We start from the raw sequence: 19,363 nt of genomic DNA on the forward strand, positions 1-19,363 counted from the left end.
CAATAAGCCATAGATTTGTCTATGTTATTATAATTATTAAATTTATCCCATTGAACCGCTCTCTCTCGTTCTCTCTCTCTCTCTCACACACACACACACAAACCCAGCCCCTAAAACAACTGTAAGGCACTCCTATAATGACCAGCTAGTATCTGGTAACAAACAATGAGAAAGCAAAGCCATCAATCAAAACGTGCACATCGAGGCCTCCACTCTGTCCCAGCTCATCCAGCTCTCAAGTTACAGCTTTACACGGCAAGTCTAAATAATATTCAAAATGATAAATGGCACTATAAGCCTGATATCCATCATCAATCTTTTTTTAAGGAACATCCATCTTCAATAATGCACGTTTGAATCATGTGAAACTGAGAGCTCCCAGATTCATTTACACAACCCCCAGCAAGCTGGTGCTGCTTGAATGATACGTGTCAGCCAGTTTCTCCCAACTGCCAAACTAAAGAAAGAAAGAAAAAAAGAAGAGAGAGAGAGAGAAATGGGGTTGGAGGGGAAGAGGGGGAATAAAAGCTTAAGAGATTTGAACAACAGGACTTAGCAGATAATATGAAAGAACATAACCTCTTCAGTCACTCTGCTAATCTACCCCCCTCTCCACACACACATACACTTTCTCTGTCTTCCTGTCTCTTTCTCTCTCCCCAAATCAGCATTACTGTTGTAGCCATGCTTTACTGAGGGAAAAAGACAGCACTGCATGAAACTATGCTGTCCCCCTACACACACACACACACCCCTCCCTCGCTGTCTGGCAGGGACCATTTGATAAATGACACATGTCATTCTGTCAGGAGGAAAGGGTGGGTCAGTGATATATGGCTCTGCTGAAAAGGAAATCGACTGTTTGGCATGGTGCGGCTATTCTCCACCAGGATTTAGTTTCAGAACTCTAAAATGAAATCTACGATGTTTCAAGTGCATGGTTAGGGCAGGCTGACGTGCGGCCCAAGGAGCTTTTTTTTTCATCCTCTCTCTGCCCTTCAGATTTCAAAAAACTGTTCCACTGACTGGAAACTGCAAAAGAACATACATCTATCAAAGTCTTCAATAGTTATGATCCATGCTAAAATTTAAATAGGTTGAGGTTTCTATTTTTATTTATTACTGGGGGGGGGAAAATGGCACGCAGGCTTGACACAAAAGCAAGATAAAAATTAGCATGTTTGAAGTAATCGTCCCACAGCTTGACATCTGCATAGTAAATTTTAAAGGAAAAAAATGTGTCAGGCAGGCTTGAGCTGCTCCCTCCCTCCCCCCCTCTTTCATTAGCTCACTGGCAGGGTGGCACTTCTGAACCTCATTACTGCAAGAGGATTTATGAAGCTGAACCCAATGGCAAAGAAAAGGCATCTGTCAATAATTGTAGGGAGCTGCACTCACAGCTTTGAAATCTCATTAAGTATGCAGTTATCAGGCATAAAGATCAAAAACATTACTCAACTCCGACAGAATCTTATGGAGGAACATTAATTAGCAACAGGCCTACAGTACAAAAAAAAAAAAAAAAAACAGACTTCCTCTCACACCTGCCCAACCCACAAACCAAAAGAAACACTCCCCCTCCCTTCAGAAAAAAATAATTCCCAGCATCTGAGACTGATCAAGTACATGAAACAAGAGAGAGAAAAAAAATTCAGTTGAGACAGTCTTGGCGGTGAAGAGAGAAAAGGAAGAAGCTGTCAAAGTTGAGAAGGATGTCAGCACTGGCCCTGATTACAAGGGCCTATACAGTTCCCAGGCCTTTTATCATCCCTGCCATCAAAAACAGACTCTGTGTCACAGATGGATGACTGATGGCTGCCAGTCTTGAACAGCCTCGCCAAGCCTCAGGAGGCCCCTGCTGAGATCTGGCCCTCCAGCAACAGGCTTGACCTAGCAGGAAAAGGACTTCAGGCACAGAGCCCAGGCACAGAAATACTCAAAAACAGCACCCTGCTCTATGCTGTTCTTCCTTTAGAACAATTCAGTAAGAGGTTGGTTTGGGATTGTTTGTTCAGCTTACAGAAGTTAAACGTAATACCTCTTCTCCCCTCTACACAAAGACTATGTATTATTTGAAAATAACACGGGGGGGGGGGGTATTTTTTCACTCTACATTAACTGTATTTTTCTACTTTTCTTTATAGTTCACATTCTAAGCCTGATTTGTATACACAATTGCTTAGAAAACACAGGATAGTAAAATATAACTGGGTTGGGGAGAGACCTACAAGCACGTAGACAAAAACCAAGTGATCTTTGCAGCATTAAATATGAGTGCAAATAATTAAGAACTATGACCACATCAACATTTCTGTTTTAGTAATATCCCACTGCTTATCCCACTTTACATCTTTTCCCCCATTTCCTCCCTATCAAAAAACTGTTTGCAAACTATCATTCAAAGCTACTTCTAAAAAAAAAAAGAAAAAAGTCATCCCCACTTGGGCCTATACCCACAAAAGTTCCGCTCTTGTTACTTGCTAAGCTTCATACATTTTATATTTCCCATAATTCTGCACTACAAGTATTCAATTGATAACTACTCTGTTTCTGTTATTTACTATGTATTTCATTTTAATACAACATACAAATTTGTCTCTTATTTCATGAGATATACAGTGATATTTACATGTCACTGGCAGCATCTGTAAAGATTAGCTTCTTAACTATATTTTTAATGGATTACACACAACTAGCTGAGATTCTCCACCAGTTAGAGACTTTCCCATTTCCAAAATCCATTCATTTAAAAATTAATGTCATTTAAATAAAAGTGTCATCTTTGACAAAATAAGGAACAGGAAGTTTAGCTTTGAACAAGATTTTTTAAAAAGAATTTTACTTAGAGTGTTACAATAAGGTGTTTATATTTTATCATATGCTTACCATATTACTTTTATTATGTGTAGCATCAAAGTGATTATAGCAATTACATCTAACAGAATTAATTATAGAACATCCCATCATTCCTGAATACATAATGCATTAGAGGTAAGCCAAAGAAAGAAAACATCTTGATTGTAGTAACTATTGTCGGAATAAATTTCTCCCCAAGCATAAAGGCAAAACTAAAGTCAAAAATTTAAGAAACAGAGGGGCAATAGATGTTTAAAATATTAACTACTCACATGTGCTTGTAAAATCAAGTATATTTTTAAAATAGAGATACTGGCCTGTTTAAAGCTGAACTGGCACAAATAACCATATAAAATCCATTAAAGATTTTTTTATCACAAAAAATGGAAACTAGCCAATTCACCTAACAAATGTGTTAGTACATAAAGACAAGAGTGTGTGGGTGAAAGAGTTACAAGCCTTTACGTATGCAAAATAAATTCACTCAAAGCTTCATTAATATTAATTTAAATTCAAAACCCATTTACATTAAATTGTTCATTAAAAATTGCCTATTTTATGCAACATGCATTCCACAAAGAACACATAAGAAACTGAAACACAGGGCTCAATTTAATGATAGAAATGAAATATCAAAAGTAAATGAATTTCAGTCATTCCAAACTAATAAAACAGCTCTTTCTTCTACATAAACTTGTTAAGTTTGGCGAGAGTTTGGTAGAGGGGCATGAAAATTGTATTACTTTCCCCCACTAGAAGCTTATAGAGGTGCCCTTTTGACCTCTCTACCTTACGATAGCCTTACTAAAACAAGAATTATTCATGGCCAGCACATAACAACCACCTCCACAAAAATGTTTGTTTATTGTGAATGTGCTTAATTATGTGAAAGATCGGAAGTTTACTCTAAACAATGTCAAATTTACTCTAACCACTTTAAAAAAAACCTAAATATGAAAAGAAGGGGAGTTGAGTGGTAACGTGAGTTGGGAATGGAGAGTTCTTCATTTGGTGAACTCCCATGCCAACAAATGTAGTGAACTTACCCGATTCCCAAACAGCTGTTCTGGATGAAGAAAAGAGAGTCATAATTAATAACACGTGTCCTGACATTATGAATTAATAATTTATAATTAAGCACAAACGCAAAGTTAGATTATTCTTGAAGAGACATACCTTTACTGTCTCAGCAAACAAGATAACGCAAAAAGCTTTCAGGTATTCTATGACCTTTTGGTGATTGTTTTTTCCCGGAGTATATACCACTGATTGTTTTCTGGAAATCTTTATGATTACAATAAAAAGTGTTTAAATTCTGCAGACTATTAAATACTGATGGACTATCTGTTGGCTAAAAAATGTCTTTCAGTGGTAAAATTGGGAAAATTATGGGGAAGAAGTCTTATATTTTTTATTATAACAATCCCTTTATCTGAACCATTACAGTTTTTTCATGTAAATGGTCATAAACAAGTTCAAGCACTTATAATGTTCTATTCTGCACTATTATTCTTAAAAAACTACAATGCATTCTGCTCATGGATGATGGCTTGAATCCTTAGAACCAATTTTTGATGTAATTTATTAGTAATGTTGAAATCAAGGAAAAACCAACTGAATACATGTTTCCAGTTTTCATGCTTTAGGTAATGACACACAAAAAAGGAACACATCCATTGTTTAGTGGGATTTTTAAAATTAATTTAATGACTAACTGCAAATGCTGGAAACTAGAATTAATCTGTCTGGATAAAAAAAGGCTTACAGACATTTAAATGCATGTATCGGGACACTTTATCAACCTAACATAAAATTGTCATCTTATCTTATTATATGACTATTTTATGCATGTGTCAAAGAATTTAAAAATGAATGCCTGTCTATTCAGTCTAATTACAACTGCATATTATCTGTCTGGATGTACCAGTCCATATCATTGTTACTAAATACAATATATTGTATTCACCTTTCGTTTTTAACTTCAAGCACACAAACCACAATTTGGGGTGTAACTGAAAAAAAAAATCCCACACTTGAACACCTGAGTATCATTTACTAAACAGCATATCTCAAGTAATTTACAGATAACATAGGATTGCGCTAGATGTATGTTATTTTCAGTACTATACACACACACACACGCACGCGCACACACATGCACCCCTACTTTGCAATATAGCATTTTAGGCATTTTTACAGTTGATCTAGTAGTTGTGTCACGAAATGGGGCTGTATTCAAATTTACCAGACTGTATTTGGATGACCTGAGAAACGGTCAAGACATTGGATTAAAATCTAGACTACTGTATGGTAAAGCTAGCTAGTTACAAGGTTTGTACAGAAAGCTACTTGTGAGACTACTTTACGCTATGGTTAATGATTTCTTTTCACTCACTCATTTATCACTACATGTATATGTAATCATGTACACAACACACTTTAAAATTTACCATGCACTTCACCCTGAAGGTGATCTTTTCTATACTCTAGTTTACACTAATCCTGAAAACAGCATTGACAAAAAAGGAACCACTCTAATCCTGCTAACTCACCCTAGCTTCACTGCATTTCCCATAACCCTGCAGCAGTCACAATTCATTCTAATCACTTTACAAAACAATCTTTAGTAAAAAGAGGAAAAATGCAGACTTGTGAGCCAATTTAAGAAATAACTGCTGATACATCAGTTATTGACTATTTCACTCCTGCTCATGATAGCGCTCAAGGCAAAACTGAGAACAAAATGACAACATCAACTGCACGCAATAAACTGTGGCCCAGGAGAGCACTGAAGCCCTAATTGACAGCTGTCAAGCTAATGGGAGCAATGGCAGCTGATTCTCGAAAATTCTGTTTTCCAGCAGGATATTCAGTGGAATCTATCAGGCCTTTTTACATTTATGCCCCGTTTTCTTTTTGCATTGTTCCTCACACTTTGCAGAAAAAAAGCAGAGGACAGCCATAACTAATCATTTTGTCAGCTTGCTGCTAGGAAGAATCTCTGTCCAACAGAAAAATATGTGGCAGGTTTGGAGGCAAATAACATACCAAGGGCTGACACTGCAAGTACCTTTATAGGTAGTCTACTTTATCGCTACATTTACTTTTTGGGGTATGTATGTAGTTGCCAGGCATTTATGTAGCTTCAAGCAATTCCCATGAATTAGGAAATGCGTTGAACTTCCTGAACTCATATCTACATGTCTAGAATTTTGTCTAAAGACCTATGTGTTATCTCTCAACAGAATTTTTGTTATACACTTTTGGCCTGATTTTCAAAGCTGCTGAGAACCCACAAACACCACTGAATTCAATGGAAACTAAAGATGCTCAGCACCTTTGAAAATTAATCTATCAGTTATATTAAAGTGTTCATGTTGATGGTATGTGCCTCTTCAGAATGTAAGCACTAAGGTTGGGTTTAGAGAGCTAAATAGAGCAGAGAAAGTGTGTGGATTATTTCTACTGTTTAGAACACATTTCAGTAGAAAAAATATCATGGCCCCAAGTTCTATAAGAGGTTTCAAATGCAGCATTATTGTCTGGGCCTGAAACCAGTAATTGTTTCATTCAATAAAAAAACGTAAATGAGTTTCCAACAAATCATTACAGTTTCCAGTCCTTTTAAAGAGCGAGAATAGAATGTATAGAGAATGTGTATTAAGTCTTTTCAGTCAATGAGAACTAAACCACATTGTCTTAATCTTTTAAATAGATGTGTTTGTAAAAAAAAAAAGCTATAATTTAAAGATAGATAATTATTGTTTGCATGAACCAGACTAGCCTCCATTAGTATAGTATTGCTTAGCTCTCCTAGACAGTAGCCTTTAACTAATAAGTGTTTTTCTCCCTTCTAACTTAAATGGCAAAAGTCACTGGAACAGCAACTGTAATTTAGATATTTCCCTTGCATTAACAAGTGTAGTTAAAAACTATGATCCTCTGACATTTTCCCCCTAATTTATCCATGATATTCATCTATCTTAAAGCAAACAAACTGAAATTTTCATTTTTATAGATTCTTGATTCTTAGAGACAGCTTTAGTCTTCTACAGTGTGGTGTTAACACTTGGGCTAGACATAAAGAATTTGTGCACCTGTCTGTTATGTCTGCAAGCTCTGTGCTGCTGAGAGTTCTTTGTTGTTGTTATTCTACTCCAGACCATTAAAAGGGCCCTAATTCCTATGACATGATTATCCAGGTACCAAAGCCCATTTGTCACCTGCAGCAGAAAATTGAGTTAATGCACAACTAAAGGCAACCAGGACTGTGTAATATCAACTTGATTACATCAAACTAGCTGCAAACCTAATTCTGCTGGATGACACTGCGTGGAGCTTGTCATCTCCAATCATTAAAGCTGTCAGGAATCCATCAGGTTTACAGCTAATTAGGTGAACACTAATGAAGCTGGCAAAACAACTTTTCTTTTTTTATGGCTGAGCGGACCTTTCAGTTTGGAGAGAAAAAAAATCTCGAGTATTCTCAAGGTTGCTGGGGACTGGATTTCCTGAATTACCAATCAGCAGACATCTTTAATTCCCCCCATCCTCCCAGTCCTTTTATTTATTTATTTATTTTCGGTCTACTGGTACAAAGCAATCAATTTGTCATCACTCTCAGTATGCCACAAAAGCAGTCATGAACCTTATAACTTGCAGCTGTGAAGCCAAAAAGAAGGAAAAAAATGAGAAGTTTCTTGTGCCTCATAATAATAATAATAAAAAAAACCCTCACACAGCTCACTTATTTATCTTCATGCACTTATCAACAGCATAAATGTTTTGGTGTTTTTTCCCCCACTCTTCTTAAATAAGTAGCCCTTCAGTCATTCTACATCCCTCATATCCATTAGGCAGAGGCATTTTGATAAAGTAAAGCCAAAGCTAGTGTATGGGAAAGAATGAAAGCACTCACTCTGCCAACTTCTGATTGACCATTAAGCTATTGATGAATGTGCCTGTCAGGAGAGAGACAATTAAATCAAATATGAAACAAAGTCGTTTTGACGGGTCATTTTGATAGAGCAAAACCATTCTTCCATCTCCTATTAGTCCTGCAGTCAAGTTTTTGTAATGAATATTTCTTAACTAACCTGCTATTTCTTAGCTGTTTTTAAAAAGTGTAAAAAATACTTTTGGCTATGCTGCCAATAGGAAAAATAACATTTCCAAGCTGATTAATAAAACAGCATTTAGCAGGAGGCAATGATCATAATAATTATGTTTTATGTGGCAACCCAAAAGCTACAAATGTAAAGATTACATTTTTACTAAATGTAAAAGATATATCATACATCATGACTAGTTCACTTAAACGAAAAACAGAAAGACAGAGTACTTCAAAATGTGAGAGTTCACCAGGGAAAGATTCTCCTAGAGTCTTAAAGTCCAAACTATAGCTCACCTCTTTGAAGAATATACCTAACTTTTCAGAAAACCAAGTTCTTCAAAAACTGAATTACATTTACAGCCTAGACTTTTCAAATTATGTTGAAGGACAAAGTTTTGAACCCATTTTACAAGTATCATTATTTGATGGCACTAACCTGAAATTCAACATATTAAAGTGTATTATTTAAATAAAATGTTTGTTAGAGTATATTACTATTGCACTTTAAAATGTTCCAAACTTTCCAAATGTCAGTATGTAGACTAAGACTACAAAATCTACTGTGAACAAGTATAGTTTCCTCTATTACAAAAACAAGTAAGTGTACACTTAAGGAGGTGAGGAAATGTACATACAGTTGTGTATATTTTATGTTATTCATTGTATTGCTTGCTGCTTACTAAGTTCAAATCATGCCATTTTGAGAGCTTGACATATTTCTAAGTGCACTGGCAGATTTTTTAAAGCATTTCTTCTGACAATGCTCTCATAAGTAGCAGGATTACTTTATTTAAGTTTTAGTAGGGAACACTAAATGGACTAATTAAAAGTATTACTATAGCCACTTGGCAAACTACTACATTCATGCATACATATGGGTCCCTCCTAAAGAATGCACCATGAGTGCTTCAGTCTACACTTAAATTATTGGTCCCCAAAATAGCTAACCCTTCCAAATGAAGAGAGAGACTATATCTCTATCCATTCAGTGTAAGTATCATCCATATCAAAATGCATGTCCATGTGATTATGTCACAAAACTAACCAAAAGTCCCTAAAGTTGCACTGACAGAGAGTTAACAGGCCATATATGACGTCACTGAGTCTGGCGTTACCATGGCAAGTGATTTATTGATGTTTATCGGGAATGAATAGATCAAAGGCAGCCAGATGACAGGCGATCAATCAGCCATCAAATCAAGGATGGCAACAAGCCAAGGAAACCTTTTTCCACCCCACATACCTCCATTATTGTAAAATAATGTTTTTATTGGGTTTTCCCCCACCCCTCCACCCACAATTTGGTCCTTCCAGAAAATGCTGCTCAAGTTTAAGAGGAACTGACATTCCAGGCATAAAGAAAGAGAACAAAATCCACAAGGGCAAAAGCCCAGAAAAGAATTTCTTTAAAGGAAAAAAAAAAGAGGGGTAATGCAAACCCAGCATCAAAAATACTGGCTAGTTATCGGACAACACACCCTTTGCATTGGTTTCCTTTGCAGCTCCCCAGTTTGGGCTCATAAATGAAAAAAATCAATAGGACTGGGGAAGAGGTTGCCAAAGAAAGTGACCAACTAGGCAGATCTGTTGGTCCAGTGGAGGTGTCTACAGTGCAGTACAAGGGGAAGAGGGAGAAAGATAAACTTGGATAAAGGAGTCTTGTCTATGGTTTGATCTTAAAGTAACATTGCAAGTCTGTAATATCACTCTGTGCCACTTACCATACATACATACATACATACATAAATACATACATACACTAGCTGTTTACAAAGAAATTATCAATGTCTTTAACAAACTGCTTGTGAGTGTGTGAAAGAAGGGGATGGAGATTGTATAGGGAAGGAAGGGGAGAAAATCAAAGTGAGTGCCAAAGCAGGGATTGGAAATGAGCAACATTTACCTCTCTTTTCCTCCACCCCTATAGCCACACACATCTTTTCAACGTTCACCTCTATTATATCCCTCGTTTTCACAAAGTGTTGTCCACAAAACAGAGGAATGGGAGGGGGGAAGGGAACAGCGGAGCTGGGAATAAACCAAAAGTAGGAAAAAAGACCATCATGCCCAACCTCCAGCCCCAAAGGGGGGGGGGGGGAGCCACAGTGATGTGTCTGCCTGACCAAGTTTACTCTGCAAAATCCAAGGCGTGCAACGTGCAATCCCGGGGAGCGAGGCAGAAGGGAAGCTCAGCGCAAACCCAACTAGCTCTGCCCGCCGGAGAGCTGTTATGAAAGAGACAGAGGCGAAGCGAGAGAGGAGAGGGGAGAAACAAACCGCCGGGGAAGGCAGCTCTCGTACCTGCTGCGCGCCGGGGCGCTTGCTGCTTCCTCCTCGGCATGCTGAGCTCCTGCTGCCGCCGCGGGTGCCAGGAGGGGGTGGGCTGCCTCGGGGCGGGAGTGGGCAGAGTTGCTTCAGCCCCGCAGATCCGGTGAGCGGCTCCAGGCTCGGCGGGCGGGCTCGGGGGTGTTGCGGCTGTGCATGCGGCGGCGGCGGCACGCAGGGGGAGGCGGGCAGGCGGAGGGGGAAGTTTTGACAAATCGCCCCAGAGGCCGGCGGCGGGGAAGCCCCCCGACGAGGGGTGCGCGCAGGAGGGCCGGGGAGCGCCCGCCGTCCGCCCCGCCCAGCCCCGCACGCCCGGTGCCTGGCCGGGCTCGGAGATCACGGCATAAAGAAGGGGGGGTCGCTGGCAGGAGTCGGCAGAGCTTCAGGCTGCGCCCCTCGCTCCCTGGCTCCGGCTCGGCGCTGGAGCGGCGGCGGCAACAGGCAAAGCTTGAAGGGAAACGAGATGATCGCAGTGTCACTCCAACTAGTCTCGGGAGCGGGGCACCGCGCTCCCCCCGGCCCGCGCCTTAACTCTTTGCGCGGCGCGCCGCAGGCGCCGCCAGAGGGACGGGCTGCGGGGGGGGGACCCCGAATCCCCTCCCCATCTCCGACAGCCGGGGGGGGACCCCTCCTTGTGCCCACATGCTGGACACCTCCCAACTTTGCCAGCCATCGTCAAGGGGATCCATGCTGCCTCTAGCCAGGGACCCCCCTCCCACCTTCCGGGGGTCCCCCACCACAGCCAGGGGACTCACTCCAGCCCAGCGTGTAACTAAGGGACTCCCCCACCCCTCCCCGAGGCACTCACTTCTCCTCCCCCGCGAGGAGCCGGCTCCCTCCCTTGCCTGCCATAGCTGCCCCTTGCAGCCAGGGGCACCCATCTCCTGCCCCCGCTGCCAGGGCAAGGGACGCCCCCACAGCTGCCCACCCCGGCCCAGGAAGACGCCACTCGTCTCTGCCCGGTGAACCCACATCTCAGCCCCCCCCCCCCCCCCCCAGCCGTGCCACCCCCAGGCCAGCCGAGAGAAATGTGGGGCCCCGGTACATCGTGTTCGCTGGGACCCCACGGCTCCCATGTCAGCCCAGTTACGGAGGCTGTCGGGGAGCCCCGAGCTGGGGGCCCCAGTGCAATTGCCCCTTCCCCCAGCTACACCCACCTAAGCTCCGGAACCCTCTCTCCATAAAGGCCTGATATGTCAGGGCAGGTCCGCTCCCTGCACGGTGACAGCAAATCAGTCATGGGGCGAGAGAGGAGCCAGCCAGCCCGGCGTGGCTCCGGCAGGAGCAGCCCAGCTACCCGGCAGTGACACTGAGCAGCCCCGGGGGTGGGGGGGGGGGGAGGACACCGGACCTCTCAGGGCGTAGTGGTGCTTTGGGGATCTTTTTGCATTGCTTTTTAAACAAACTCCCCACCCCCTTTCGGGCAGCCTGGAGCATTGTTTGATCCTCCCTCCCCGGTGCATTTAAAAAATACAACACAGCAACAACCCACCCACTCCTTCCTTCCTCCCTCTTCGTCCCCTCCCTCCTTCCCAACTTACCAGCGTGCCCCGGGTCTGCGGAGCTGGCCGGCTGCTGCTGCCGCAGCAAACGCACCTCCAGCGCCCCGGCTTGCACAGCGCACACCTTGCTGGAGCCCAAGCAGCGAGCAACTCCACTTTGCACCTCTCCGTCTGTCTGTGCACGTCTCGCGAAGTAGCTCCGGCTGGAGGCTCGGGGAGGTGGTAATGCTGCCTAGGTTTCTATTCTTTCAATCTTTGCAGTGCCCCGAGACGCCTTCGCTGGGGAGACGGGGCAGCACTTGCTTGCAAAAATCCCCCCCCCCCCCTCCCGCCACATACACTCACTCACAAACTCTGCTTTGAAGATTACTTTTTTGGGGGGTGGGGGAGGTCCAAGTTCATTGGTGAAATCCTGGGTTTAGCGAGCGCTGGCGAATCGATGCGGTGTGAGTTTGATTGTGTATTCCTGGGTTGCAATAATGTACATCAGAAAAGAGGGGATGGACTCTAACGGTGTTTCAAGTGCTTTACGAACATGGATCAGAAGCGATTGCCAAACACCTTCGCGGCTGCCAATTTCACTCCCCCCTCCTTTCTTTGTGTGGCTGATAGATATTTAATGACAGCTACAGCAAATCACAGACAATCGTCTTAGTCCCAAGATGCCTTCTTTACTTAAGAGAAGTGAAGCAAACACCAGTAGCAAATAATTTTCCTCCTCCTCTCTCTCTCTCTTTTTTTTCCACAGGGAGGGGGGGAAAGGATGATCTCACTTTTACGGTAAGATCAGAAAATCTCCACTCGCCCCCATTCTTCAAGATCTGGGATAATTCCAAATACCTTACTAAGTGCAGATGTTGTTGCCTCTTCTCATCTTGTAAAGCCGACTTGACGTTCCTTTGCTCTTGCTTCTCTTTTCAAGTTGCAGGAAATTCAAATACTTTACATGAAAGGGTGGAGAAGTTTTTTGGGGGGTGGCGGGGGGGTTTATTATTATTATAATTTTTTTTAAAAGCCGATCTTTAGGATGAAAAAAATATCGCAATCGCCTAAAGTCCCCGGGAAATTGCTACTGTTGGGGGAAAACGAAACATTTCTTGCAAACAAGAAAATGGTGAGTTGTCAAATGCCGCTTGTGCTGCCAAATTCGCTCAGGTCCATTTCATTGATATTTGCTGGTTTCTTCTCACAGTTATAGTATCTGACCACAGAAGCAACGATCAGATCTGCTTAAGAGACTACACTGAAACGTTACCCGCCCCCCCTTCCAAAAATCATGTGTGTGTGTGTGTGTGTGTGTGTGTGTGGCTGCGTTGTTTGCACCAGAAATAAGCGACTTTCACTGAATCGGGATGTTTTTAGCCCAGTCTCTCTCACTCGCTCGCCCCCCCACCCTTGCTGCTATGGCATTGCATGCCGTTAGATCCGCCCTAACATCTGTCCGTCTAACCATTGGCGCATCCATCAGTGTCACACTGACTGCACATTGCAACGACAACACATCAGACATAACATAGACTGTGATTCAATACAAATAACTAACATACTAAACAACTTAACCAGGAAGGAGGGGATCAGCCGCAGCATAAGTATTTACAAATGTTAGACAGGCTCGGAAAACATAACGGACTAGGCTTTAATTAATAACTCATTCTTCCTTTTCCCCTCCTCCCCCTTTACATACAAACTGGGAAATAGAAAACCTAAATAATTTAGGTAATCCTAAAGGATACATAATTGCCAAAGGCAGTGGAGAGAGACTGGAGGAATGGACAGGATCAGCGTGTTAAGCACTCAGACCAGATGCAGTCTCTATTTCTTCAGGGGAAACCGCTAAATCTGTATCAAATAAAACACAGATATTGAGTAATGTATAAACTGCAGTTTTAAAAGACTGCTAGCCAAGGCGGATGAAGTTCTGCAACAGACACTGTACAACATGGAGTATTTCACTTAGTTTTGGAACATGAGATGCTAAGACAAACTTTCACAGTCACTACTGAATTAAAGGGGAACATAAAACTCTGACTTTATTATTGATTAAAACAAAAATCAAGATGAGAACTACTTAAGGTATGGATTAAAATATGCTAGAAAAGTACAGTAAAATACAAGTAGTAAGGATGTGTACAATTATTTCAGTCATTTACATACTATTTCTAGATGTGAGAGAGCAGATACTTATTTCAAGCCAGAAAATATGTCGATTTTCTATTAGTTAGCTCCAGAGCTTCCTAAGCAAAGTTCTATACCAGCCAATCATTATTTTCTGCAATTCCAAGGAGTTTTTTCCCCCAAGTCTGCTCATCTTTCACCGCATGCATGCTCCAATATAACCTTACTGCTTTCACTACACCGTGCATGATGGCATAGGACACTGGACGCTGGATCAAGGATGCAAGAAGGTTTATACAAGGGGAAAGGGTTAAAAGGTGTTTTTATGCATTGCGGTTCTGCAAGTTCGCAGTTACCCTTACTTTCTTCAACTATAAAGACTTCCTCTAGGTTCATGTATGTGCTGATATTTTTCCTGTTGCAGTTTCTATATATATAGACACAGGCATGCCTTTATTAATTTTGTGGCAAGTAGATATCAAAGAGCAGCTTCATTCATGTATACATAGATAAATGCTTGGGAGATGCCAGCAGATTGCAACAACAGCAGTTTAACGATATCACTAAGGGAGACATTTGTAAGAAAACCATAACTACACATTAAAACATTCATCTTGTTTTTAGAAGGGTCAACAAAAATTTATGAGAGGTAGTAATCTAGTAATAATGCACTGTTTTGAGATCAGCCCTTTTTAATGTGAGAAGCTAAACTTTCTGTAAACAGTAATTGGTGGGCTTTTCCCAGTTGAATTAGAAATAGTAACACACACTCTCTCTCTCTGTCCCCATATATAATATGTATGTATAGTATAAAGTGCCCAAACAACCAGCAAGTTGTAGAACAATTTGATGTGTTAACTGTTTGGATTTTTTTTAAAGGAAGAAAAAAAATCTATTGAACTCTCCATCAGACAAATTGCAGACTAAAATGCAGATTCTGTAAAGTGCATCAGCTTCATTTGGGGTCACACTCTATTATAGAAGATCAGAACCCGTACTTTTATTAAGTGTAACATTTACAAACATAATGCATAAAATCGATGTCTGTACAGGCTATAACCACAAAGACTCAGCACATAAGACTCAGCCCTAAGCTTGCTTTTACCGATAATTTTAAAACAAGACATTATTTATAAGAAAAGTTCCATAATCAGACAGCTATCCCTTCTGAATTTCACATCTATTAAGAATGTTTTATAGTTCAACAGTGTCCACAGTTTGATGGCCTTCTTTGGCTGTATATTTTCACCATTCATTTCATTTTCCTGCAGCATAGTGTAACAAATTTACTAAGAAGCCAACCTGTTAAAACCAACATAAAAAAAAAGAAAAGAAAAGCAGGTACCACACTGAACCGACAAAGACTCCACTGAAATTAACTATTAAGGAGGTTATCAATAAATAAAGATCAATATTAAAGTGTATTAAACTGATGAAGAAAAATACCTTTTACAAAGTAATGAGTTATTTTCTATTTCCTTATACCTTTTTCTTTTTTAAGGAAAGTACTGCTGTTTAGCCTCTCATTCATTATAAGTAAGGAATGTAGAGGTGTGTGGTTAAGTATAGGTGTAGCTCCTTTCAGAGATTGATTTTTATTATTGGTTGATTGCTTTTCAGGAGGTTCACACACGATGTGTGACCTGCTTGCTCTTTGGCTACTTTCCATTCAGTCCAAATAACTTTCAACTTGCTAATATCTGGTTAATTTTGGCGTCTTCATTCTCTTCAGTGAAGGCAAAAGAACTAACCCTAACTGACCTGGTCTTCACAAGTTGAATGTCATTAGCAGTGAATTAAAGCATCTAAGAAGAGTTCCACATTAATGTTTGGGCCTCTTGAAAGTCTAGAAGTAGTGATAAACCAATATGTGAACGGAGTTAATGAAACAGAAAACACCATAAATAGGGAATCTCAGGAACTAGCTCTTATCATGCAAAAGAACCGAGGCACTGTTATCTCTGGAGGGTGAGTGAGAGAGAAACATTTTGCTAAAGTACCTTGAAGAAGTAAAGAAGATAGAAGAAAATAAGTTTGTTGTGGAAGAGCAGCATAAGTACTCATCTTTGACTAATTACTGCTATCTTATAGAAGCCCCCAAAGAAGGAATGGGCTACCTGAACAAGATCTAGCTATCTCTTGCAGATCTGGGTTAATGCACTTATTTACATTGGAAGCACATATTCTGAAAGATCCATTTGCAGTAGCCGCATTAAACTGCCTGTTAACTTTGAAAGTTCTCATAGCTCGTTTGAAACAAACAACATAATACATGCAATTGTCATATGTCATCGTTTTCTGTTTTTCAAGAGAGAATGAACATATATTTTAAAAGCTTTGTGATGCATTATCGAAATGTAAAAAATGTGCAGAAAGTACCTTATTTTCTACTGGCTAAGAACAAAGGAGAAACATACACATCAGCATTATAATAGATTAAAATGTCTCTGACAAGTTTGATTTTAAAAAATTCCACCACCAAAAACAATACTCCATTTCTGTAAAAGCAAAGCATTGGTAGTAATATTTCTAGCTGCAATAATAAATCTGAGACGAGATTAAAGAAATTTTGTAAAATCTACACAACTTTATTAGAACACAAATTCTTTAAAAATGCCTGTGAATTCCCAAACCTCCTGAATACACATGAATAAAAGTTTTCCTTCGGGTTAAAATCTTTGCTTGAATGTAAATTGTTTTGGTATCTGAATTTACACAGCAGCCAAGTTTGTTTTTCTTAGTTCAGTAGCTTTGCTTTAACGAACCAGATGTTTTGTCTGTAAATTCTCCAAAGGACTTTTACAGTTATAACATTAATAAACCTCAAAAAAATCAGAGCTTGGATGTTAATGCTACTTAGATCAGAATTGGGCATCTTTGGGAGTGCATTTGATAAGAAAATAGGAGACTGTCATAACCCTAATGATTTGAACTATTCCTTCTAACCCCTCAGCTAATATTTTGTAAAATACTTTGCCTTCATAGGAAGCTTAAAATAATTCCCGTCCCCCAGACTTTAAACGTATATCTAAAAGCCACTGTGAGAAACTTTGATGTAGAAATACTGAGAAGGTGTTGCAAGCAAACTCCAGTAGCATATTTAGCCTTTACTAGCACGATCCCCGCGATCTAACAAAAGAGGTAGCTAGCTTTAGTGCACCGCCTGAGTTCCAGTTTCCTAAATTTCACTCTAGCATCTCCCTGTGCTATTTATACACATGCCCCCTGAGCGATTTGCACCAAGAGGGCATGCAGGCGCGCATTTAAGTGACACCTTTTATCCAAATTATTGCACTGAATCTTGGGGGGGCAAATAAGTCTTGCTAGTGCTTTCAGAGCAGTATTACTTAAACAGAGAGTTCATAAAATCCCTCCCATAGTCTCTTACAAGCTGTTTAAATTCTGCAGCAGCGATTCCTCCTGCAGAGGGGACACTGCATTGATCTCATCCCTCTTTGGTCTGGTGCGGAGTCCCACAAGCAGACTCTTTTAGGTGTGCTTTCCCAATCCTTGACATCAGTCGTGACAGTAAAGTGGAGTAAATCGTTCTTCACACAGCACGTTGACTGAGTCAAACAAGTCCATGAATTAAGTTTAGGCTCCAAGACAAGTTTCCCTTTCCTGACCCTGCTGTGCTGCAGCCTTGCCTTGCCTTTCCCTAGAGAAAAGTTGGGAGCCGTGGGCGTGTTTAGAGGGCTTCTCGCAGTTAATGATACATTTCAACCCAGGAAAGCAGATTTGTCCCTCCAACTACCCGGAATCCCTGCAGAAATGGGCTCATGGAATTAATTCGGGGGCAAATTTCATCAGGAGTGCAGCCATAATCCTCCCCCCCTCCCACCCATCCAGCTTCCCTCTCACAAACTGTGTGGCTGGAACACCGAGTGTCTCTCTGACCCGATCTGATTCCCCCTCATCCCCAACTAAACGTGTACTAGGGATTGCATTTTTTGGTGTGCTAAAACAAGATCCATTGTCGCAGTTCAGTCTCGTTGAATTATAACTTTTTTGCTCAAAAGGATCTAAGGTCTCCGAAGAAACAACTGGCCGTTGCTTTGAAGAAAATAAGCAATACCATTCAGAGCTACTGTAGCGTAATGTATTAACTTGGGCAGTAGAAAAATCTTTTATGAAAAATAGTTACAGATCTTGGAACTTGACCATATGTGACAACAAAAGCTATTGTGTTAGCAGAAGGGGTTTAGTTAATTTTACCTATTCAAGGTTTGGGAACGCCTTTGTATAGACTGGCAGTGATCCTGCAGCTGGATAGTTTGAAAGGCATTTGAAGGATGGGGGCGGGGAGGGGGAGAGCAGGAAAGTACTTCCCTTTTATTTCTTGCATTACCTGAAAGTTTTCATTGCACAAGTAATACAAATGGCTCTTTGAAGAACGACACCAACCACAGAACAAAACGCCTGTGATCTAATACAGTAAAATTTTTGCAGTGCAAAGATTCACCTCTCCCTTCTCAATTAAAAAAATAACTAATCTTGAGGTTGGTGCTCGATAAAGCGTAAACCATACAAAATCTTCCTTTCTGTTTTGACTAGGTGGGAGATAGTCAGTCGTCAGAAAAAATTAATCGTCCGGCTGTACTTTTTGTTATTTTGCACATAAAAATCAGATTGAGATGATCGTATGTATTTAAAAAAAAAGTTGTCAATTTCTAAAAAAAAATATCACGATCTGACAAAATGTCCTTAACTGACTTATGACACAGCGCTGGAAGACCTAGGGGTGGCATTGCCAAATTACTGGATAGCCAAATGAAAAAAACATTGCAAAGGATCTTGTCTCTGCCACCAATCAGCATTAGCTGTACACGAGGAGATGGGCTCAGTTTCCCCCTAGGGCATAGGCAAAGGACACCGATTTCTGTCCTATCTAAGGTAGCCAATACAATATTCAAAGACGATAAGTATTACAGTTAAGTCTGCGGAACACGATTCCCTCTCCAATGCACCCGCCCTACGTGCACCAGAAGTGTTACAATCTGAGGGGCGCCCCCTGGTGACGTACGGTTAGGGTCTGGTCGCGTTTCCATTAGAAACCATCTCTTCCCAGAGACTGGGACGGTTCGGCTTGAGACTCAGTCCTCCGTACAAGCGTTGTGGTTCAGACCTTTGCTTTGAATTCTGCAACTCAAAAGTGGCTTTGTTCTCAGCAATGACATTTTGCAGGCCATGAGGCCATAACATGGCATACTGACAGTGGGCATGTCAGACACATACGGATGACATATTGCCTCGTAAATTGTGCTTTTTGGACATGCCCAATAACTATCCTTTGATAAGGATTTATTGCAGTTTGTATGAGGAGTACAGTACCTGGATGGTTTTAAAGAGAGAGTTTTAAAGAAATAGGACACATGCTTCGGTGTCAATGATCACGTGAAAGCCCCTTGCAAATGCATTCACATGAGAGTAAGGAACCGCTTTAGCCTGACCT

The 19,363-nt window shown here is 41.0% G+C and overlaps 1 protein-coding gene across 2 annotated transcripts in view; it reads right to left on the reverse strand.

Moving 5' to 3' along the window:
• TSHZ3 (teashirt zinc finger homeobox 3) overlaps window positions 1-13,131 on the reverse strand; it is a 70,972-nt gene extending 57,841 nt beyond the window's left edge. Inside the window, exons 1-2 of one of the 2 annotated variants that reach the window (XM_005289887.5) lie at window positions 11,836-13,131; window positions 10,271-10,741 (exon numbers count right to left, since the gene is read on the reverse strand). In XM_005289887.5, coding sequence (XP_005289944.3) covers window positions 10,271-10,310 — 40 coding nt within the window. In that variant the 5' untranslated portion in view covers window positions 10,311-10,741; window positions 11,836-13,131. Of the gene's footprint in view, window positions 1-10,270; window positions 10,742-11,451; window positions 11,646-11,835 lie in introns of those variants that run through there. The other variant, XM_024104143.3, reaches the window with a different exon arrangement.
• Window positions 13,132-19,363: the final 6,232 nt, after the last annotated feature.

Source organism: Chrysemys picta, chromosome 14, assembly GCF_011386835.1.
Source record: "Chrysemys picta bellii isolate R12L10 chromosome 14, ASM1138683v2, whole genome shotgun sequence".
NCBI lineage: Eukaryota > Metazoa > Chordata > Testudines > Emydidae > Chrysemys > Chrysemys picta.